The sequence below is a fragment of the Staurois parvus genome, unplaced genomic scaffold (assembly GCF_062004578.1).
Source record: "Staurois parvus isolate SC_StPar_1 unplaced genomic scaffold, SC_StPar_1.0 ptg000439l, whole genome shotgun sequence".
Lineage (NCBI taxonomy): Eukaryota > Metazoa > Chordata > Amphibia > Anura > Ranidae > Staurois > Staurois parvus.
This window is the reverse complement of record NW_028318235.1, coordinates 3,438,807-3,462,722: the sequence shown is the minus strand read 5'-3', so window position 1 is coordinate 3,462,722 and position 23,916 is coordinate 3,438,807. Positions and strand designations below refer to the sequence as shown.

The following is a 23,916-nucleotide window of genomic DNA, read 5'->3' as shown; positions in this document are numbered from 1 at the left end:
AAGGTGAGGAGGGAAGGCGACAATCTGATGGATTGGGGTAGTGAGTTCCAGAGGATGGGGGAGGACCTGGAGAAGTCTTGCAGTCATGCGTGGGAGGAGGAGACCAGGGAGCAAGACAGAAGGAGGTCCTGTGAGGAGCGAAGGGTACGGGTAGGGTGGTACTTGGGAATCAGGTTGGTGAGGTAGTTAGGGGCAGTGTTGTGAATGGCTTTGTAGGTCAGAGTTAGCAGTTTGAATGCGTTGGGCAACCGGGAGCCAGTGGAGGGATAGGCAGAGGGGGGTGGCAGAGGTGGAGTGGTTGGTGAGGTGGATGAGTCTAGCCGCTGAGTTCAGGATGGTCTGAAGCGGGGAGAGTCTGCGCTGGGGCAGGCCGGTGAGAAGGGCAGTAGTCAAGGCGCGAGACAATCAGGGAGTGCACGAGTAGCTTAGTGGTGTCTGGGGTAAGGAAGGAGTGTATCTTGGCCATGTTGCGGAGGTGGAGCCTGCATGTGTTTGTAAGTGATTTGACATGAAGTTGGAAGGAAAGGTTTGAGTCCAAAGTGACGCCAAGGACTTTGGCTTGCTGGGCGGGATTGATGGTGGTGTTGTTGGTAGTGATGGATAGGATGGGGGGGGGGGGGCGTGGGCAGGGGGAAAGATGAGGAGCTCGGTTTTGGAGAGGTTAAGCTTGAGGAAATGGAGCGACATCCAGTCTGAGGTGTCGTTTAGGAGGTGAGTGATGCGGGCGGAGACTGTGGGGGTGAGGTGAGGGGTGGAGAGGTAAATTTGAGTGTCATCAGCGTAGAGGTGATAGTTGAAGCCATGGGAGTGTATGAGTTTGCCAAGGGAGGAGGTGTAGATGGAGAAGAGAAGGGGTCTGAGGACAGAGCCTTGGGGGACCCCAACAGAGAGGGGGAGGGGAGGTGGCACCGTTGTAGGAAATGCTGAAGGAGCGTTGGGATAGATAGGAGGAGAACCAGGAGAGAGCGGTGTCTCTGATGCCAAGGAAGAGTAGTTTATTAAGGAGGAGGGGGTGGTCAACTGTGTCGAAGGCCGCGGAGTGCTCCAGGAGAAGGAGGACAGAGTAGTCGCCTTTGGCGGTTAGTAGGTTGTTAGTGATTTTGAGGAGGGCGGTTTCAGTGGAGTGTTAGGGATGGAAGCCAGACTGTAGTGGGTCAAGAAGGTTGTTGTCAGGTAGGTGGGAGCTCAGGCGATCGTAGACTAAGCACTCAAGGAGCTTGGAAGTGAGTGGCAGCAGGGAGATGGGTCTAAGGTTGTTTGGGTCTGTGGGGTCCAGGGAGGGCTTTTTGAGTATGGGGGTGATGTGCGCATGCTTTAGGGGGGAGGGGAATGCGCCAGTAGAGAGGGAGAGATTGAAGATGTGGGTGAGGGAGCGGATGAGGGAGGAGGGGGGTGACCGGAGGAGATGAGAGGGGATAGGGTCCAGGGGGCACGCAGTGAGGCGGCCTTCTGAGAAGACCCTGGTGACTTCCTCAGTGGTAGCAGGGCTGAAGGAGTACAGTGCTGGGGGGGTTACGGTAAGCGGGGCCTTGGGTGTGGTGGGGGGCAATGCGGTTGCGAAGTCAGAGGAGGGGAGAGATGAGGGGGTGGGAGGCTAGGTGGGGAGGTACATTGCGAGTTGACTATGTCCTTACGGATTGTGTCGATCTTGTTGTGAAAATGGGTGGCAATCTCGTGGGCGGAGAGTGAGGTACTGAGTGGAGGAGGGGGGGGGAGCGAGCAGGGAGTTGAAGGTGGAGAAGAGTCGGCGAGGGCAGGTGGAGAGGGTGTTGATCAGGTTTACGAAGTAGGCCTGCTTGGTGGCGTGGAGGGAGGAGGTGTAAGTGAGGAAGGCAAATTTGTAGAGGGAGGACGCACGAGGGGACCTGGTTTTGTGCCATAGTCTCTCCAGCGTGCGACTGCGACGTTTCAGGCGTTTGTTATAATAAAGATACATTTTTATATACATGTGAAGTTGTCTGTATACGTGTCTAAGTCCAACATGCCCCAATAAGTATCTTGTGTAACAGAAGGTTTTGCACAAATGATTCAGGATCAAAACCTGATCCTGATATACCTCATCGAAGTGTACATACTTCAGCAAACTGCTTAAGTAGAAGCTCTAGTAGAAGCAATAGATGATTTGGTAGTTCGAACGTAATGCAGATGTGGTACACCGATTAGGTAAGACTTAATATTTCCCATTCTATTATTCATTTGGTTTTAATGGAATGGCTGTAAAAGCCCAGGTTTTTTTGAGACAAGGACATCTGTGTTTCCTTTTGATGCTAAACACTAGAAAGGTACTTCCGCAAGGTCTGTCATCAGACATGGAAAGCGTGCTCCACTTCCACTTAAGTTCCTCTGTTGGTGACAAATCCTCTCTTTTCTGCAGCTGAGCGTCTGAATGTTTGGCTCTCAGCACTTTCAGATATGAGGTTTCTGCCTTGTGTATGTTGTTTGAGACCATTGGCATCTCACCTGTTGATTCTGACACTTGTATGGGAAGCCCTCCATGTAGCTTCCCTTGTTCATTCCCAAGCGATTTCTTTTTTTTTATGCAAAATCTTTCTGGTTTTGCACAGGGACAATGTGATGTTGAGGCCCAGGACTTCCTTTTTACCTAAGGTAGTTCTGCCATTCACCTCAACAAGGTTCCATTCCCCTATCTGGCCACAGTTCACCAAAAGGAAATGAATCTCCATTGTCTGGATGCATTTTAGGCTGTGAGGGCCTATTGCTATTGTAACCACTGTTACTTTTAGGAGAACTGATTCACTTTTGTAATCCCAGATGGACCTTGTAAGTGTACACCAGCTTCCCCTTCCATCATCTCTAGGTGAGCCAGGCAGACCATCATCAAAATGTATGGTCTCATCTGATGCCAGCTGCTTTGTTGGTTCCTTCTTTTTTTTTGGGTGGGGGCTATGTTAGCCTTTGTTGCTATGATGTCCACCTCTCAGTAAGGCTGCTTTTGGATAGTTTAATAAATTCCTTTGTCCTTCAATGGACAAAAAGAAAGTATTATTCTTTGCACTTGTTGTAAAAATTTTTTATTTTGAAGTTCACTAAGGAACACAGGTCCCTTCACTCTTTTCTTTGCTCTCTGTACTACTTTGCTACAAAACTGAGACATGATGGTTGTGTGTGCAGTTATCCTGCTTGCCAAAAGTTTATTTTTTTTTTTCGTTCAGAGAATCACTTTAGAACGTTTAGTGTATGAAGACAGTTTGTAACTAAAAGAAAGGGGTCTGATGTGTTAAGAGAATGGTTTATATGAAGGTTGGAGGAATATTTACATGAGGTCAGAAGGGGAATGGCACTTTAGAAATTAATTGGGCAGATAAGTCAGAAAGGGTCCAGAGAATAGCAAAGCAGATGGGAGAACCTAATGTTTTGGTACTTGATTTAATTAGCACTGCAGAAAACTGGCTTACCGTAATTCAACATGTGATTCAGCTACCCATACACATTTTTAGCTCTCTTTCAGAACAATAGGGTAGATAGAAAAAGTTATATTGTCTGTCTCTGTGTGAAAACTGATCTAAAAGTGTGTGAAAGATGAATAGAATGTGAACAGAATTTGTAATGGAGTTTAGGCATCATACATGGACTTTAAACGCTTGATTCACCTTTTACAAAAAATAATAAATGCACTTCTCTTTGCAAATAAAAAAATGTACACATGTAACTTTTTACTCTGCAGCCTGTAAGGCATTGCATCCGCTGTCATCAGATCGCAGGGGTAATGCCAGGCTCCTACAGACAGTTAGTACAGCTGTCTACGCGTACTGAATGGCAGGAAATGCTCACCAGCACCCTTGCAGTTCATAAAGTAATACAAGCCGTCCGCCGCGGAGGCCAGTGATGCAAAATCTGTGAATGAATGATGCTGTGTGGGCTGAGCCCTGCATAGGCGTGCTCCTTTTACATTCTGACAGTGGGTACGGGAAGAAGATCCCCCACCCACTGTCACATGGAGGGGGGATCAGGGGGTGAAGAGGCAGGAGCTGAAAAATGTTACCCTAAATACGGGTGGAACATGTACCATGTTCCAAAGGTGAACTTTTCCTTTAATATATACTGCTATAGGTCGGCAGGGGTGTACAAAATCGTGTGTGTGTGTGTGTGTGTGTATATATATATATATATATATATGTATGTGTGTGTATTGTGGGGTTAGCTCAGGTGGGGGATCACCTTCCCTGGGAAAAAGGTAGACCGCACAGCAGGCTTTCTTCAAAATCTGACTGGTTGTCAGTTTTATTCAAGGTTTGCAAAAATATCAAAACAAACAAAACTGCAAAAAAAAACCCTTGCCATCCAGGCACTAACTAAACATAGAACTTTTCCTATCTCACGGGTGAAGGGCTTCTCCCTGTCACCCAAAACAATAAGCAAACCTTTTTTGTGTAGGTATAATACACACCTTCATGCACAGCTCTCTCAGGAATGGCTCTCTGAGTCCCAGGCCACAAGCAGCTCCTTGCTCCAGCCCTGCCTTATTTATACCACCTGTTGACCATTGTGGCCCCGAAAACCCGGAGTGGACTTAACATTAAACTTCAAAGTATGATCGCATGCGAGGTAACACATAGCGTCCATCTATCACCTCGCCGTTCATACTGTCACAGTATATATATATATATATATATATATATATATATATATGTGATTTTGCATTTCCGGATAGGTGGCTCGCGCAAGCCCTACCCGTGCCGCCATATGTGGCCACTGCTATTAATCACCGGGTCCCGGCTGGTGATTCACCACCCAGTGATTGCCACCCAGTGATCTCCGACGGGGAGGAGGGCTGCTTTGTTTTTTTAACAGTCCCCCTCCCTGTCGGCTCGACACACTGCTCTGGAGCAGTGTGCTTACAGTGAAACACCAACACACGGCCCCCTAGTAAAACACTCTCTGCACACAGTTAACCCTTTAATTGCCTTTCATGTTTACCCCTTCCTGCTCAGTGCCATTAGTACAGTGTCAGTACTTTTTTTTTTTAGCACTGGTCACTGTATTGGTGTCACTGGGGATGTCAGTGACACCAAGTCAGTTCCCCCCCCCGTGTCAGAATGCCCACCGCAGTCCCGCTATAAGTCGTTGATCACCGCCATTACTAACAAAAAAAAATTCCAGTATATATGCCACCGTTTGTAAAAGCTATAACTTTCATGTAAACCAATTAATTTACATGTATTGTTTTGTTTTTTTTTTAGCAAAGGCATGTAGCAGAATACATTTAGTCTACATTTATGACAACATTTTTTTTTTTTACTGAACATGTTTAAGAGCAAAAAGTCAAAAAATTTTCTTTTTTTTTTTTATAGCGCAAAAAAAATAAAAAAAGCACATGCAATGAAATACCACTGAAAGAAAACTCAATTTGTGGGATAAAAAGGATGTCAATTTAATTTGGGTGCAGCGTTGCATGACAGCTCAATTGTCAGTTAAACTAATGCAGCGCCGTAAGACAAAAATAGCCTGGTCAGGAAGGGGGGTAAATCCTCAGGAGGGCAAGTGGTTAAAGATTGATATACCGTATTTTTTGCTCCATAAGACGTACTTTTTTTCCCCCAAAAAAGGGGGGAAAATGTCAGTGCGTCTTATAGAGCGAATATGAAGCGGCCGGTCCGGTATTTCCTCCGCCGCCACCGTGTCAGAATACCGGGCTGGCCGCTCAGCTTTTCTCTGCAGGAGGACCTTACCTGTTCCTCGGTCCAGCGCTGTACAGTCTTCACATGCCAGCATCTTTAGTGTGGGCAGCCGGGTGCCCACTGCGCATGCGCGAGAAGTGCTGCACTTTGTGAATGACACATGACAGGTCCCAGAAGACATCGGGCCATTCAAAAAGCGCAGGTCTTCTTGCGTATGCGCAGTGGGCACCCAGCTGTCACAGCCGGGTGCCCACACTAAAGAATGGACAACTCCGTGGAAGTGGGAGCAGGTACCTGTCAAATTCAGGTACCCGCTCCCCCTCTCTCCCCAAAGGTCCACAGTCTCTTGGTCCTCCCCTGTACTGTCTGCAATCTTTTGGTCATCTGTACTGTCTACAGTCTCTGGACATCCATTGTACTGTCTGCAGTCTCTGGTCATCTCATGTACTGTCCGCAGTCTCTAGTCATCTCCCGTACTGTCTGTGAGTTTCTTGGTCATCTCCTGTACTGTCTGCAGTCTCTGGTCATCCCCTGTACTGTCTGCAGTCTCTGGTCATCCCCTGTACTGTCTGCAGTCTCTGGTCATCCCCTGTACTGTCTGCAGTCTCTGGTCATCTGTACTGTGTCCGCAGTCTCTGGTCATCCTTACTGTGTCCGCAGTCTCTGGTCATCTCCTGTACTATATCCGTAGTCTCTGGTCATCTACTGTACTATGTCTGCAGTCTCTGGTCATCTCCTGTACTGTGTCCGCAGTCTCTGGTCATCTGCTGTAGTGTCTCCGCAGTCTCTGGTCATCTCCTGTACTGTGTCCGCAGTCTCTGGTCATCTCCTGTACTATGTCCGCAGTCTCTGGTCATCTCCTGTACTGTGTCCGCAATCTCTGGTCATCTCCTGTACTGTGTCTGCAGTCCATTGGTTCAGAATATTTTTTTTCTTGTTTTTCTCCTCTAAAACCTAGGCGCGTCTTATGGTCAGGTGCGTCTTATGGAGCGAAAAATACAGTATATGCTGCTAAGTTAATATTGGAGTCTGTTAAACTAAATTAACATCTGGTGTGGTGCATACACCACAACATTAACTACTTAAGCCTCCAGTTTCAAATGGCACATTGCCAGCATTTGTTCATCCTGGCACCTATTTAAAATGCCATCAGGAGTGGGATTGTTATATTGTTTTCTTTTTATTTGCTAATTTTTTCCCACAAAAAGGGAATTACACTTTAAGGAATGAAACTATAACAGGACGGGTAATCAGTCGACTGATAAGACAGAGAGTAACTGTAACTTGCAGTTTATTCAACAGGTGCAAAGTTCGAATCAACAATGCAAAACAGGACCAGAATGACAAACAACATGCATATACTGCTGAATAATACAAAACATGTTATGAAAGCTGAACACACATGGACTCTTCACAGCAATGTCCCTGTGGCTCAGTCAGGGAACATGTGGCTGCATAGCCTAGTATCTTTTGGCAGTACTTCTCCTGTGGATCACAGGAGTCCAGTTCTACACTCCTGTGACCCATTTTCAGTTGACAGTGGGTTGAAGCCCACTGTCGACAGACATCACTCAGCCGGTGCAGGCTGGGGAAAGATCCCAACTTTAAAGTTGGGATCCACCTGAGTCTGGAGCGGCTACTGGCTCAGCCTCTCAGCGAATCGCTGAGAGCCTGAGTCAGCTGCTCCCTCACTCTCCACAGCCCGGCGCTTCACTGAGTGCGGAGGGGGGCAAAGGAGACAGTGGTGACTGACAGTCCCACTCTCTGCTCAGAGCAGCTGTGAGAACTCAGAGATCAGCGGTCATGTGATTGCTGAGTTCTCACACTTCGTAGCCAGCAGGGGGACAGATGCTGCCTCGGACCGATGCTGCGTCCACCTCAGTAAGTATAATTTTGGAAAAAAACTATTCCCATACTTCTCTTTGAAGACTCTACAGCAACAGAGAGTCGAGCTGAGAATCACTACTTCAGTAACACAGCTTCTTGTGATTGGCCTCATAAACAGTATCCCTCACTGAAGTCCAGGTTAGCTCTTGTAACACAGGCAAACAGCTGGAGGGATCCAAAGCTTAAAAACAAAGTGCAACCCAACTGGAACTGCAATACTTTGGTATAATTATGGGAGGTGCTGCTACAGTAATTGGGTCTTTTGAAGAAGATGCATGCTAGCAGGTTCTGGTCAAGCTGCCTGCATGGTGGTTCTGACAGTGGATGGCCGCCCACCTGGCTACAGATCACCTGTCCACCTACCTCCTTCTTATCAGAAGCCTCTCTAAGCTAATAAGGGAAGGAAACTGAGAGGATAGCTGTGGGAAAGGATTTAAAGGGACCCTATGACTGCATTTGAGCATGATGAGTAAATGGGCAATCCACTACAGAACTACTAACTTTCGGTACAGCATTAAGCCCAGCCGCTGAAACACTCAGCTCCTGAGCTTCGGATCCTGCTACAGACCACTCTGTAGGAGGTCTCAGTAGCAAAGAATGTAAACACAATGTTTCCACATGCTGTGTGACAACACATCCGGTATCACAGCTATCTCCAGCCTTGCATAGCCCATTGCTTTTTTGCTCTATTGTTTGCAGATTATTATTTGAAGTAGTCTGTTACTACAGAGCTGCATGGGTGGGCAGTTCCCTCCCCCAGATTATTCCATGGATCCCAACAATTATGTTGGATGATCTGGATGACATTTGCCTTTGCCGCTTAAGTGTCAAATTCAATGTAAATGCAATGTAATTGTAATTGTACAGATAACAAACCTGTGATAAAGTTGGTATTATACTAATTGTATGCTTTGACCAACTGGACTTCGTCTCATCCTAAGGTTATGTTAATGTACAATATACTGTATATGTAAATCGTTGCATAAATTGTTGGCGCTATATAAGTACCTGATATAAATAAATATTAACAATTTAGGCAAACTTTTTTTTTCTGCATGGTTTGCAATGTAACGTGACAAGGGAATATCACACACCCAAGGTAAACACAAGCATTCACCTACCCCCTGCAATACATAAAAATTACACTTGTTTTGGAGTAGATATCTAAGGCTGCGCAAACTACAAAAATGTGACATTAGGAAAAAATTACAGAAATTTTTTTTTTTTTCTGCATTTTCACTATTTCATCCTAAACCTAGGAAATAAAAACATATGTTTCCAAATCTGCTACCAAATTAAAACCCTGTCTGTCCTGAAAAAAGATGTATAAGGCTACATTTGCAAGGATGACTTGTGCTGATGCATAATACAGCAGCAGGAACCTGCTCACTGAATGCAGCCACTGTTTGGCTGACAACTTTTTGCCTGACTCCTTTGATTTTTTAAATCAACTTATGTCAGGCGGGAGGCGACTGACAGGTCCATCTGCTGAGTGAATTTTCAGTCAGTTCATTAAGAACCAGCCAAAATTCATACAGTGAATGGCCAGATTTACAATGATTCTTTGCTGGAACCTTTAACTTCAATCAATACAGAACAAAATTTAAACATTCGTAATAATACATTCTTGTAACATTGACCATAGTAATTATTTGAAAAGCTTTACTCAAGTTAAAGTTCATTTTTCAGATACATACAGTTGTGTTCAAAATAATAGCAGTGTGTTGAAAAAAGTGAATAAAGCTCAAAGTCCTTCTAATAGCTTTTATTTCCATACACACAAATGCATTGGGAACACTACACATTCTATTCCAAATCAAAACATGAAGAAAAATATATCAAATTTATGTTGTTCCCCTAAAACAATTGAAGAAAAGTGAATATTAGACTGTTCAAAAAAATAGCAGTGTTTGTATTCTTTACAAACTCAAACATTCACTATATAAACTGAAAAATGTTTGAAGATTTTGCTTTACTTTGAATCACTTAATGAATATTTAGTTGTATAAGCACTGCTTCTGAGAACTGCTGTACATCTGTGTTGCATGGAGTCAACCAACTTCTGGCACCTGTGAACAGGTATTCCAGCCCAGGATGATTGGACTACATTCCACAGTTCTTCTCTATTTCTTGGTTTTGCTTCAGAAACTGCATTTTTTTATGTCACGCCACAAGTTTTCTATTGGATTAAGATCTGGGGATAAATGAAAAGAGCGAATTGGAAATCAGTTTGGAAAAAAGTCCTAGACTATCCCCTAGGAATGGACAATGGCAGTCAACATATGTTAGAAAATAGGGAAGGAAGAGAACTTGAAAGGGAATTGCAAGTACCGAATAAGAAAGAGATGGCAGAAATGTTTAAAAATTTGGAAAAGTCAATAAAGCAAGAAATAGCAACGATATGGAATGATTTTGGGCAATTGTTATGCAGAGTGGAAGAAACGGAGGAATAACTTAAAAATCATGCCCAAGATATCTTAGAACTTAAGAAACGGACACTGGAAATCGGGAAAAATCAAAAGAAATTGCTTTACAAAATAGAGGCCCAAGAAAATAGGGATAGAAGGAGTAATCTCAGGATACGAGGAATCCCAGAGAGTCCACAGGGAGAGGATTTGAAAGGGTTAAAATCTTAAACTCCATAATGGACAGACCTACTTCAAGTGGCAGCGAGAAGTTATCGAATTAGATAGATAAAGGGACAGGGGGGTTTGGAAAAGGAGAGCCGTATATGGACGGAGTTTAACCCCAAATCAAATCAAAGCTGGGTTTTGGCCCACAAATGATTAGTAGGCAAATCTTAAGCCTAAAAAGAGGGAGGATGAAGGGAGGTGGATATGGGTGGGTGGAGTGGGAGGGTTGGGGAGAGAGAGGAGGGAGGGGGGTATTAGGCGTAACACTCTGCGAGCTGAGAGGAGTTAAGAGAGAAGCAGTAGAGGAAAGGAGGTGGAGGAGAAGGGAAATATGGAAGAAGTACAGTTTGTAACGTATAATGTAAAGGGGTTGTATTGTCCTGGGAAGAGATTTAGATTGTTTAGAGAGTTGCAACACAGAACATCTTCCGTGGTTTTTTTACAGGAGACACATCTAGAGATTGAGTCAAATGTAAGGCTGAATACTAGACATTACCCAATATGGTACTATGCAGATTCATCTATTAAAAGAGCAAAGGGGGTAGCTATAGGGTTCGCAAAGAATATAAGGTTTGAGTTGGAGAATAGAATGACATATATATTTGAAGGGAGTATTGAAAAAACTGATGGGTTTTAAAAAAGGCCGTCTGATAGTAGCTGGAGATTTTAAAATTTGTATGGATCTGCGGATGGACACAACCTCTTCTGTGCAGAGGGAAGAGAGTAGGTCTCTGAGGTCATTAAAGAGGTTGATACATGAATGTCAACTGGTAGATATATGGAGATTTAAGCACATGAAAGACAGAGACTATACCTTCTTCTCACATGCACATGAGACATACTCTAGATTGGATTATATACTGATAGAACACTGATTTATAGAGTCTGTAGCAGAAGCAAAAATTGAAGTAAGGTCTTTATCATATCATGCCCCTGTTGCAATGAAATCAAGATGGGGAAGAGAGGTTTAGTTTGGAAGATGAACGAGGCACTTCTTCTGGATCATAAGATTGATCAGAAGATCGAGATGGAAATTAAACAATTTTTTGAGGAGAATGATAAGGGAGAAGTGTCAGTGGCTACAGTGTGGGAGGCTCATAAGGCTTACATAAGAGGATTAGTTATTGCAATGGGAGCAAAAAAGAAAAAAGAAGGGGGAAAAATTAGCGGACGTCTAAAGGAAATATTCGATCTTGAACAGGTGCATAAAAGTAAAATATCTAAGGAGATAATGAAGAAGATAAAAAAGAAAGAAGAGCTAGAGACCTTGATGGAAGAGGAAAAAAGAAGAGTTTTTAATAAAGTAATAAGTGAAAGGTATAGATGGGGAGATAGGCTGGGAAAGTACTTAATAAGAGCTTTATAGTAAGCTGTATAATATCACCCCCCAAGATACTATAAATAAAGTTGAAATAGTAAATGGTGAAAAAAGAAGAACATACCTAAAAAACGCAGGCCTACCAAAACTGAGTGAAGTACAATCGAACTCCCTAGAATCAGAAATTACATTAGAAAAAATAAAAACAGCATTAAAAAGTACTATGGCGGGGAAAAGCCCGGGGCCAGATGGGTATACTGTGAGATACTATAAAAAAATATAAAGAACTGTTAATACCCAAATGGAAGATATACATGAACGCCCTGGGGGGAGAGATAGAAATGAGGCGAGAATCTCTACAGGCTAATGTAGTTCTAATTCATAAGGAAGATAAGGATGCCTCCCAGTGCTCAAGCTATAGACCAATCTCATTGTTGAACGTAGACACTAAATTGTATGCAAAGGTATTGGCAAATAGGTTAAAAGATTTAGTGCCTGATTGGATACATGAGGATCAGGTGGGGTTTGTCCCAGGAAGAGAGGGCAGAGATAACGGGTTGAGATCATTGTTGCTCATTCAGGAAAGTAGAAAAGGGAAAACCCCAGTGGTGTTGTTGTCAATTGATGCCGAAAAGGCATTCGATAGAGTGAATTGGAGATTTATGATGGACACCTTGGAAGCGCTGGGGCTGGGAGTTAGAATGAGAGAGTGGATTGGAAAGTTATATAGACAGCCCTCAGCAGCTATTATGGTTAATGGAGAAAGGTCAGAGTTTTTCGAGATGTCAAATGGCACAAGACAGGAATGTCCACTGTCCCCATTGTTATATGTTTTATCTTTGGAGCCGTTGTTATCTACAGTAAGGAAGAATATAGATATAAAGGGAATACAGATAGGAGATAGAGAACATAAGGTGGCGACCTATGCGGATGACCTGATGTTCTATGTGGGAAATCCTAGGATAACTCTCCCAAATTTATTGAGGTTAATGAAGGAATATGGGGAGGTATCAAATTTAAAAATTAACCCAACAAAAACTGAGATCTTAAATATAAATCTTACAAACAATGAAAAAGAAAATATACAAGAAGAATTTCCCTTCGTATGGAGGGAAAAAGAATTAAAGTATCTAGGGGTAAAACTTTCTGCTTCATATAAGAATTTGTATAAACTAAATTATATCTCACTATTAAATGAGATTAAAGAGGAATTAAAGAGATTAGGGGGAGGAAACCAGTCTTGGATAGGACGCATAAATCTGATAAAAATGGTAATCGTGCCCAAAGTCTTATATAAATTCCAAATGGTTCCAATCAAACTTCCAGAGGCATGTTTTAAAGAACTTAAAAGAATTATAACAAGATATATATGGAGGAATAAAAAACCTAGAATATGTTATAAAACATTGAGTAGAAATAAAGAGAGGGGTGGTTTGGGAGTACCAGACTTTAAGAGATATTATAAATCTGTAATGTTGGCAAGAGTTTTTGATTGGACGCACAATCCTGGGAAAAGTTGGGCTAAAATTTAAAATATACTGAGTGGAACAAATCTGGGTAGGATCATATGGGTGCCCGCACAATATAGGGGATTAGATGTTAACACAAGCAAGCACACGTTAAATGTTTTAAGAGTTTGGGAAATATTTCACAGACAGAAGGGGTGGGTTTTTAATTCACTGTTAATACCACTAAGGAATACAGAGTTTTTCGCCCCAGGTAGGGAGGGTATCACAGGAAAATAGATTATAAAGGAGGACGTGCAATTGAGAGATATAATGGTGGGGAAGGAATTCGGATCATGTAAAGAGTTGGAAAAGAAGAAAGGAGATGTTTTCAATAGGATGGATGAGTGGCGATATCACCAATTGAAGCACTTTGTTAAGAGACTCCCGAAGCCTTTGAGAACTAGAAAGGTTTGGAATCCATTTGAAAAATTGTTGGAATCACTGGGAGATGGAAAACATGGAATTGCTAAAATATATAAGATATTCACTGATTTAGACACCAGCACAAAACCAATGTATATAGAGAAATGGGAAAGAGATTTGGGGATGGAAATAGACGAGGGGAAGCAGAAGAAAATATATAGATTAATTCACGAAAATATTAGTATGCGAGAGGTGGAAATAAATTATAAGTGTTTGATAAGATGGCATATTACACCACAAATTGAACATAAAATGAATGGGGAGATTTCACCACTGTGTTGGAGGGGTTGTGGGGAGATAGGTACGTTGTATCATATATGGTGGGAGTGCTTAAAAATACAAACATTTTGGAAGAAAATAGTTCAATTAATAGGAAGGATTACTGAAATCAATATTAGGTTAGACCCAGAGGTTTGTCTTTTCCACGATACAGAGTTGTCAGTAAAATTATATAAGGAATCGGGTGTATGGTATTTTTTGAATGCAGCGAAGAGTTTGATACCCAGGTTTTGTCGAAAAAAGGAAGTGACAACGGAAGAGGATTGGGTAGTTAGAGTAAATCAGATTTGTGAGATGGAGAAACTTTATTATATGCATGTAGACAAGTTGGGGACATTTTATGCAAAATGGAAAACATGGGAAGATCATAAAGGGAAGGTGAAATATATGAAGATGTAATATCCTATTAAACATACTTTGATTGCTCTCCATAGTGAGGAGGTTGGAAAACGCAGAGTGGTCGGGAGGGGGGGGGGGGGGGGCAGGAGGGTGGGAGATGAATGAGGATGGTAAGGGGGGGGAATAAAGATATGTTAGGGGGATAATCATTGTAGTAGAATGATATTGTTTAGTTTTCTTTTTTAATTAGAGAAAATGATGGTAAAATGTATTTTGTTGAAAATTAATAAATATTTATAAAAAAAAAAAAGATCCGGGGATTGGGCTGGCCACTCCATAACGTCAATCTTGTTGGTCTGGAACCAAGATGTTGCACGTTTACTGGTGTGTTTGGGGTAGTTGTCTTGTTGGAACACCCATTTCAAGGGCATTTCCTCTTCAGCATAAGGCAGCATGACCTCTTCAAGTATTCTGATGTATTCAAACTGATCCATGATCCCTGGTATGCGATAAATAGGCCCAACACCGTAGTATGAGAAACATCCCCATATCATGATGCTTGTGCAACCATGCTTCACTGTCTTCACAGTGTACTGTGGCTTGAATTCAGTGTTTGGGGGTCGTCTGACAAACTAGACCCAAAACGAACAATCTTACTTTCATCAGTCCACAAAATGTTGCGCCATTTCTCTTTAGGCCAGTCAATGTGCTCTTTGGCAAATTGTAACCTCTTCAGCATCTCTTTTTTTCAACAGTGGGACTTTGCGGGGGGGCTTCTTGCAGATAGCTTGGCTTCTCATAGGCGTCTTCTAATTGTAACAGTACTCACAGGTAACTTTAGACCTTCTTTGATCTTCCTGGAGCTGATTGTTGGCTGAGTCCTTGCCATTTTGGCTATTCTTCTTTCCATTTGAATGGTAGTTTTTCGCTTTCTTCCACATCTTTCAGGTTTTGGTTGCCATTTTAAAGCATTTGCGATCATTTTAGCTGAGCAGCCTATCATTTTCTGCACTTCTTTATATGTTTTCCCCTCTCCAATCAACTTTTTAATCAAGGTACGCTGTTCTTCTGAACAATGTCTGGAACAAACCATTTTCCTCAGAATTTCAGAGAGAAATGAATTGTAACCAGCATGTACAAGATTTGCTGCCTTCCTTCCTTAAATAAGGGCAATAATTGCCACCTGTTTTTCAAAGAATGAATGACCTCACTAATAGAACCCCACGCTGCTATTATTTTTAATATGCCTCTTTCAATTAGTGATTCAATTACACAGAATCAGCCATGCATGTCATGACTGTTGGGTCTGTTGGATTTCTATTACGGTACTCTACTTCACGTGCTAGTAAATTATTTGCCGTGTAGAAATATAATTTCTACCAAAAACAGTGATTGATCAGGTTAGTGATGTCTGATTACTATTATTTTGAACACAACTGTATAGAAAGTGGAAGAGTTAGAACCTCAATTTAATTTAATTGCAGTCTGTATCCTCACTATGAAGATATCCTTTATTTTCTTGATTTTTTTTTTACTGGTGTCAGACAAAACAGGAACTGGAGACCATAGATAGCATTAAAGTAGATATCCAGTCAAATACTATCTAAGCTTAAAACCCAACTCTGGGCAATAAAAGGTTTTCCCATGCACTGAACACTGTATGGGTTAACTGCTTGTTTCGTCCAGGGGTGACCAGAAAGCTTATACCTACCTGGTCCTCTCCTCTAGCGGCAAATGGCACTCCCCTACGATCCAGCGGTGAACTGCTCGTGATGTCCTCACATCCTGAGCAGGTCTATGGGCGTGATGACATCAGTAACAGTCCACTGCACAAGACCTTCAGACCGCGGGCAGGGGTAGAGCAGAAGCTGCAGGACCCTGTTTTATCTGGGGAGGATTAGATAAGTATATCTCTCTTCTCCAATCCCCTAGACACAAAACAAGAAGTTAACGCTTGCAATGCGGGCACAGCCCCACTGCAGGGGAATTTTTTTTCTTTCAGTCAGGCTTTAAACTTGTTCCCACACCCTTTCTAAGTGTTTTATTTTAACTACCTTGTAAAGGAAAGATGTTCGGTCACATGACCAACTCTAGTGCCAGCTTCAGTGTGGAACAGGCACAGCTGGCAACAGATGTTCCATAGCAAGTCTATGGATGATGCCATCACATTGGCATCGCAGCCATTGCCGGTTATCTTTCCTCTTCACTGAAGCCAGCGGTTGGGTAGATCATGTGACTGGACCAGGGAACCATTGGAATAAGTAACTATAGGCATCTTTCATTTACAGGGTAGTTAGTATTAGTCTTAGAATGATGGTGGGAGTAGATTTAACCACTTTATCCGCGGAAGGTTCCCCCCCCCCCTCTTCCTGTCCAGGCCATTTTTTTGCTTTTCAGCACTGTGCTATTTTAAATGGTAACTGTATGATCATGCAACGCTGTACCCAGACACAATTTATGTCCTTTTTTCAAACAAATAGAGCTTTCTTTTGGTGGTATTTGATCACTACTGGGTTTTCATTTGTGATATAAACAAAAAAGACAAAAATTAAAAAAAACAACAACTATATTTTCTACTTTCTGTTATAAAAAATGTCCAATAAACTCATTGTTAGTCATATAATTAGGCCAAAATGTATTCTGCTGTATTTGGTAAAAAAAATCCCAATATGTGTATTATTTGGTTTGTGTGAAGATTATAGCGTCTACAAACAATGGTATATATATATTGGAATTTAAGCAGCTTTTACTTTCTGACTGCCTATCACATTTCTTGAGGTGCTAAAATGCTAAGGCAGTACAAAACCCCCTAAATGACCCCTATTTGGAAAGTAGACACCCCAAAGAATTTGCTGAGAGGCATGTTAAGTCCATGGAAAATTTTATTTTTTGCCACAGATTTTTGGACAATGGTATATTGCTCACACATGCCATGGGAATATGTGGAATAACACCTCAAAACACATTCTGCTGCATCACCTGAGTATGGGGATACCACATGTGTAAGACTTTGGGAGCCTAGCCACATACAGGCCCCCAAAATCCAATGACCACCTTTAGGCTTTCAAAGGGCATATTTCCTTATGTCACTTCCTCCCTACCTATCACAGTTTTTTTGGATAGTAGACACCCCAAGGAATTTGATAATGGGTATGATGAGTATATTGCAGATATAATTTATGTCACAAGGTTTTGAAAAAAAAATATACATTTTTGTTTTCTTTCTTTATTATCCAAAAACTTGTGGCAACAAATGAGATCTGCAAAATACTCACTATGCCCCTTAGCAAATATCTTAGAGTGTCTACGTTCCAAAAAGGGGTAATTTGTGGTGGTGCTTCTACTATCCTAGTATTTCAGGGCCAACATTAGAAGCTTATGCCACACATTACCTACTCTTCTAAGCACTTGAAGACCACTTGACACTTTTTTTGTTTACATTAAAAAAAAATTTTTTGCTAGAAAATTATATTGAACCCCCAACCATTATATATTTTTTAAGCAGAGTCCCTAGAGAATAAGGGTGTTGAAATCTTTTCTGTTGCACAGTATTTGCGCAGTGATTTTCAAATGCAAATTTTTTTTAAAAATACACTTTTTTGAATTTTAATGAAAAAACACACAACACACTGTATTGCCTAACTGTTTGATCAAATATAAAAGATGATGTTACGCTGAGTAAATAGATACCAAACCTGACATGCTTTAAAATTGTGCATGCGCAATCGCAACAAACTACTTAAATATTTAATTTACATAGGCGACACTTTAAAAGCCTTTACACGGTACTACTTTAGATTTACACTAGATTTAGAGCTAGAATTACTGCCCTCGATCGTTCGCGGTGAAACCTCACATGCATGGTGTTTACATACCTATACAAGACCAACACTTGTGTTTGCCTTTGCGTGTCAAAGGGGAGCGGGTGATTATTTATTTATTTGTTTATCTTTATTTATTTAGCTTTTTTTATTTTTAAACTGTCCCTTTCATTTTTTTATCACTTTTATTGTTATCACAGGGAATGTAAATATCCCCTGTGATAGCAATAGGCAGTGACAGGTACTCTTTCCTGACAAATCTGGGGTCTATTAGACTCTGAGATTTCTCCTCTGCCCTTAAAGCATCTGATCACACCAAGATCGGTGTGATCAGATAATTTCCCAATTTTAAAATGGTGCTGTTTATATCTGTGAAAGATATATCTGTGAAATGATGAAATGCTTGTAACTTCCAGTTCCTTAGACCATAGAGATGATTTGGAGCAATTCCAGTCTCCGATCAGCTCTATGGTCAGCTGGCAGAACCACTGGCTGCATTCTTGGGTTCCCCGGTGGGACGGGAAAGCCTGAGAAAGCCATGGAAGGTGGCGATAGTGTGCAGGCAATCTAACACAAGCTGACCCTGACTGGGAGGGATGAAAACTGACCCTGATGCTACCTGATGTCGCTAGTGGCAGTAATACAGTGATCAGTGAAATATTCTATATACTGACACTGTATTAATGGCACTGGCTGGGTGACGTGATCAAAGGGTTAATAGAGGCAATCAGAGTGTTAAATGTGCTAATCTAATTCCTGTGTGTAAAATGTAGTACATTTACTCAGTGTGATGTTCTCTCTTTTCTTCCTGGACCAATGGGGGGGGGCAACCCCCCGTTGCCCCCCCCCCGTCCGTCGGTCCAGGGAGAGAAGAGAGAACACCACACTGAGTAAAAGCACTACATTTTACACACACGAATTAGAAAATTCGGAAAGAGAACATGGCGTAAGGGTACATCGCTTTGTCCAAAGCCACCACTTGCCCTGCACCACGGGCAGGCAGTTGAAAGGCAGTTTTAAAAAAAATGAAAAAAAATGCTCTCTATTTTTTAACATTATTTTTTATTATTTTTGTATTAAAAAATACTTTCATCGGAGTAGTGCAATGTTTCCATAGTAACCAATGAACTACCATGGCTCACAGTGCCATGGTAGTTCATTGAGAACTGCAATCCAACAGCCACTTAGGCTGTTGGGACTTGTAGTCCATTCATTCACAGAACACTGTGAATGAATAACGCAGCCATGTGGGTGGAGCTGTTTTTGAAAAATGACAGCTAGTATGGGGAACTTTTCCCTGTACTTCTGTCACGGGAGGGTGGGGGGACATCGGGTGGCAGCTGCAGGATTGGGAACATTTTACATGTTCCACCCTAAAAATGGGTGGAATATGTAACATGTTACCAAAGGTGAACTTGTCCTTTAATGACTTAGTTACTTAATATCTTAGAGTTGGTATAAATGTATACCCCTTCTTAAAATGGCATCAGTGGTACAGACACCGGTGGGGATCCAGGAAAGATCTGGTGGCCCTACCAACATCTTCGGTGAGAAGCTTCCTTTCCCCTAGAACTATGTTATTACTGTTACTGTGATGTCTCCTGGACTTGTTTAACTCTTTGCCTGTAAATGGAAAAGTGAGAGCACTAGAATAAGGAAACACCCCCCTTTATTAACCCCTCAAAAAATAGGAACACGAAAAGAAAATAGGCAGTGGAACCTAGAGAAAAAGGGGACGAAGAAGCAACACTTAGAGTTTTTTCACACTACCACTTTACTACAACACACAATGAGTGCACTATGCATGCATGCATGAGGGAAATTAGGGTGCCATTCACTTTGAATGGCATCCCAACACAGTCCAGATTTCAGCTGTGTTACAGCACACAACAACACGTAATGTGCTTTGTAGGGCACTGCAGTGCCAAAGAAAATGTAAGCTTTTTTCTGTGTGTGAGGTGCATTACAGCACATTTTATATCACATGCCTCAATGCACCTTATATTCTGGCGTGGGACCAGAAACAATGAAAAGCAGAAAGCAGACAGAATAATAGTATAGACTAGAATTTAGTTTTGGGTTTTTTGTCAGCATGTCATACCCTCCTGTCAGCCCATGGTGCCACACCTCATGATAACATTTTTCAAAGAAAATTAGTTTTTTGTCCTGTTTATTGTGTTTTTTTTTAATTGTCTACTTTCTTATCAACTTGATCCTGCTGGTCCCTCCATAATGTTCTGTCAAAGTTAAAAGAAAAAAAAATCGGAGTAAAATGCTTCCTTCTGAAATGACAAAAATCACAATTTGTTTTTTGTATAGTCCGCATTGTACACAGTACACAAGGTAAAAGAAACCAGAGACCATCGCAATGTTTTGGTTTTTTTTGCATATGTATCTCGTACAATTCCATTTCAAGCATTAAGTGGGTTTATAGTTTCAATTACACAGAATCTCATATTGCCTCTTCCTTGTTACACATCCATATAGCAGAATCTCTAAAAGTGTGATTGTGGCAGAAGGAAACAATGGTGGTTCTCCAGAAAAAAAAAAAAACTTGCTGTTTGACATGAAAACATATTAGAACAACGAGATCTTGGAGAAAATAGGGTTTTTGCTAAGGACATGAAAAAAATTACAGTGGTTTACTTTCTTGAGGTGACATTATAATTATACTGAACTTAGGAGTGGATCTTTATAAAGAGCGGGTACTGGTAATCTTTATAAATGTTAAAAATTTCAAGTATTCATAAGCATTGACAGAACAAAAGCTTCAAGTATTTTGTTATGGAGGCCACCATTGCTCAACTCCATCAGAAAATGCTAGTAGCCTGGCTGTGTCTGGTTACAGATCCAGAACAAGCATGAAGGAAAAGAAAGCAGAAAAAGTCAAAACTTCTTATCCCTATAGTTGTTATGGATCAATGACTCACAGTACCATGCAACTAAGCATTTTTTAAAAAGAGACATCATCAAGATTCAGATAAAATACATATGTGGTGTATAGTGTCATTTTATTAATTACACTATTTGGAATAATGTTATTGTTTTGTTTTTTTACAGTGTTTCTATGTCCTGGCTTGCTTAAAGGCGTTTACCAGAGTGAACATCTATTTGAATCCGATCACCAATCAGGTGCTTGGTGCAAAGATCCTTTACAGGCATCTGATAAAATATACTATATGCCTTGGACTCCATATAGAACGGATACCTTAACTGAGTATTCTTCCAAAGATGACTTCATTGCTGGTCGTCCAACAACGACATATAAACTTCCTCATAGGGTGGATGGTACAGGCTTTGTTGTTTATGATGGGGCACTATTTTTCAATAAAGAGCGTACCAGGAATATTGTCAAGTTTGATCTTAGAACAAGAATAAAAAGTGGAGAGGCCATCATTGCAAGTGCCAATTATCATGACACCTCTCCATATAGGTGGGGTGGAAAATCAGATATTGATCTTGCAGTGGATGAAAATGGACTGTGGGTGATCTATGCAACAGAACAAAATAATGGGAAAATAGTCATTAGCCAGCTGAATCCTTACACATTGAGGATTGAAGGAACCTGGGATACAGCCTACGACAAAAGATCTGCATCAAATGCTTTCATGATCTGTGGAATATTATATGTGGTGAAATCTGTTTATGAAGATGATGACAATGAAGCCACAGGGAATAAGATTGATTACATTTATTTTACGGACCAAAATAGTGATTCATATGTAGATATATCATTTCCAAACTCTTATCAATATATATCTGCTGTGGATTATAATCCCCGGGATAATTTGCTCTATGTGTGGAACAATTATCATGTTGTGAAATATTCCTTGGATTTTGGAATCTTGGACAGCAAAACAGGTATGTGTTAAAAAAATTCTGGTATATTGCACTGAATATGTATGGCCATCAAATGTCTGATATAATCTTTGGGTGTATCTCATGGTTTTATACAATATAAACTGCTTACCATAATTTGCAAACTAGTTAGCACACTGAGCTCCTGTAACATGCAGGAGTACAGATTTATAAAGATATTAAAAAAATATTTATAACAGGAAAAAAAAGCTTTAGTTAAAGTGGTTCTAAAAGCTGAAGCTTTTATACCTTTTACATTTTATTCATAAAGCTACAAAAACATTCAGTGTGCAACTCCCCCCTAATGCTCACCTGAGCCTGATCTCAATCTGGAGATGTGCACAAGGGCAGACGCTATCCTGGGTTTCTGCTTTCTCATTGGCTAAGACATAGCTGTGGGGGCTATTGGCTGTCAATCACAACCTTTGCTGAGGCAACAGGGGGCAGAGCCCCACAGAGGCAGCTTGGGAGTGAGCACGCATGAGTGCCCCCAGAGCAAGCAGCTTGCTCTTGGTGCTGTCAGCAGGGGGGAGGGGCAAGGATCTCTGACAGGGGACCCTAGAAGAGGAGGATTGGGGCAAAACCATTGCACAGAGCAGATAAGTACGGCATGTTTGTTATTTTAAAAAAATTAAACCTGAACCTTTACAATCACTTTAAAGTATATCTAAAACTAATCACCAAAACTTCCTAGAATCTTTAACATACAGTTGCAAGAAAAAGTATGTGAACCCCTTGGGATTACGTGGAGTTTTGCATGAATGGGGCATTAAATGTGCTCTGAACGTCATCTAAGTCACAACAATAGAAGAACACAGTCTGCTGCACATAATACTACACAAACATTAGATGTTGCCATGGTTTAATTGCACATAACATGTAAACATTCACAGTGCAGGGAGAAAAAAGTATGTGAGGCCCTAGCTTAATGACTTCTCCCAGAGCTAATTGGAGCCAGGAGTGAGCCAACCTTGACTCCAATCAGTATGATGATATTGGATGTGTTGCTGACAGCTGTCCTGCCCTTAAAAACACACACCTGTTTTGGGTTTGCTGGTTTCGAGAAGCACTGTCTGATGTGAACCATGCCTCGCAGAAAAGAGCTCTCAGAAGACCTACGATCAAGAATTGTTGACTTGCATGAAGCTGGAAAGGGTTACAAAAGTATCTCCAAAAGCCTTGATGTTCATGTGTCCACGGTAAGACAGACTGTCTACAAATGGAGAAAGTTTAGCACTGTTGCTACTCTCCCTAGGCAGGTCGTCCTGTAAAAATGACTGCAAGAGCACAGCGCAGAATGCTGCATGAGGTAAAGAAGAATCCCAGAGTGTCAGCTAAAGACCTACAGAAATCTCTGGCACATGCTAACATTTTTGCTGACACATCTACAATAAGGAAAACATTAAACAAGAATGGAGTGCATGGGAGGACACCACGGAGGAAGCCATTGCTGTTAAAAAAGAATATTGAAGCACGTTTGAAGTTTGCAAAAGAGCACCTGTGTTAAGGACCGACTGGCGGTAGCCTCTAGCGACCCACAGGCCGGAATCCCTCAGGAATCTAAGCCCCAGTCTGCTGTTTCACCAGACCCCCTGATGGTGGGGATGGACTTGAAGCAGCCTGAGACCAGGTTGCGACCCCCGAGTTCAACCAGCTGTGGTAGAGGTGGATTTTCCAGTGGTAGGTACAAGTGAGAGCCAGATGTGAAGAGGTAGCGTATAACGTAGTCAGACAGGCCAGGTCGGTAACAGCAAAGGCAGATGGTACAGATCATCAGGCAAAAGGATAAACGGGTCACAGGCCAGGTTCAGCAACAGGAGGTCAGGTAAACAGGAGAAAGCAGAAGAATGGTCAGACAAGCCAGGGATCAGGGCAGGAGAGAATCACGATAATCCGGGTCAGGCAGGTTCGGCAACAAAGGCAATCTCAGGTACTAGGAACAGGAACACAGGAATAAGACCATACGGCAATGTGAGCATTGCAAGAGCTGGTTTAAATAGCCAGCCCGGCACTAACAGGCGCTCCTGGGTCCTAGTGCCTGCCAGCACTGTCATTGGTCACAGGCACACCTGGGTCCTAGTGCCCGCCTGCCTCTGTCTTGTCGGAATCCTACGCATGTGCAGATTCATGCGTCGTGGCGATCTTCTCATTCCCTGACAACCTGGATGTTCCACAGCACTACTGGCAAAATATACTGTGGACAGAAGAAAC

General features: G+C 41.8%; 1 protein-coding gene across 16 annotated transcripts in view; it reads left to right on the top strand.

Annotated features, from left to right (window-relative positions):
- Nucleotides 1-23,916, top strand: part of ADGRL3 (adhesion G protein-coupled receptor L3) — a 1,097,183-nt gene that overhangs the window by 344,921 nt on the left and 728,346 nt on the right. For all 16 annotated transcript variants that reach the window (XM_089687883.1, XM_089687880.1, XM_089687882.1 and 13 more), the window contains exon 5: nt 20,908-21,708. In XM_089687883.1, coding sequence (XP_089544009.1) covers nt 20,908-21,708 — 801 coding nt within the window. The remainder of the gene's footprint in view (nt 1-20,907; nt 21,709-23,916) is intronic.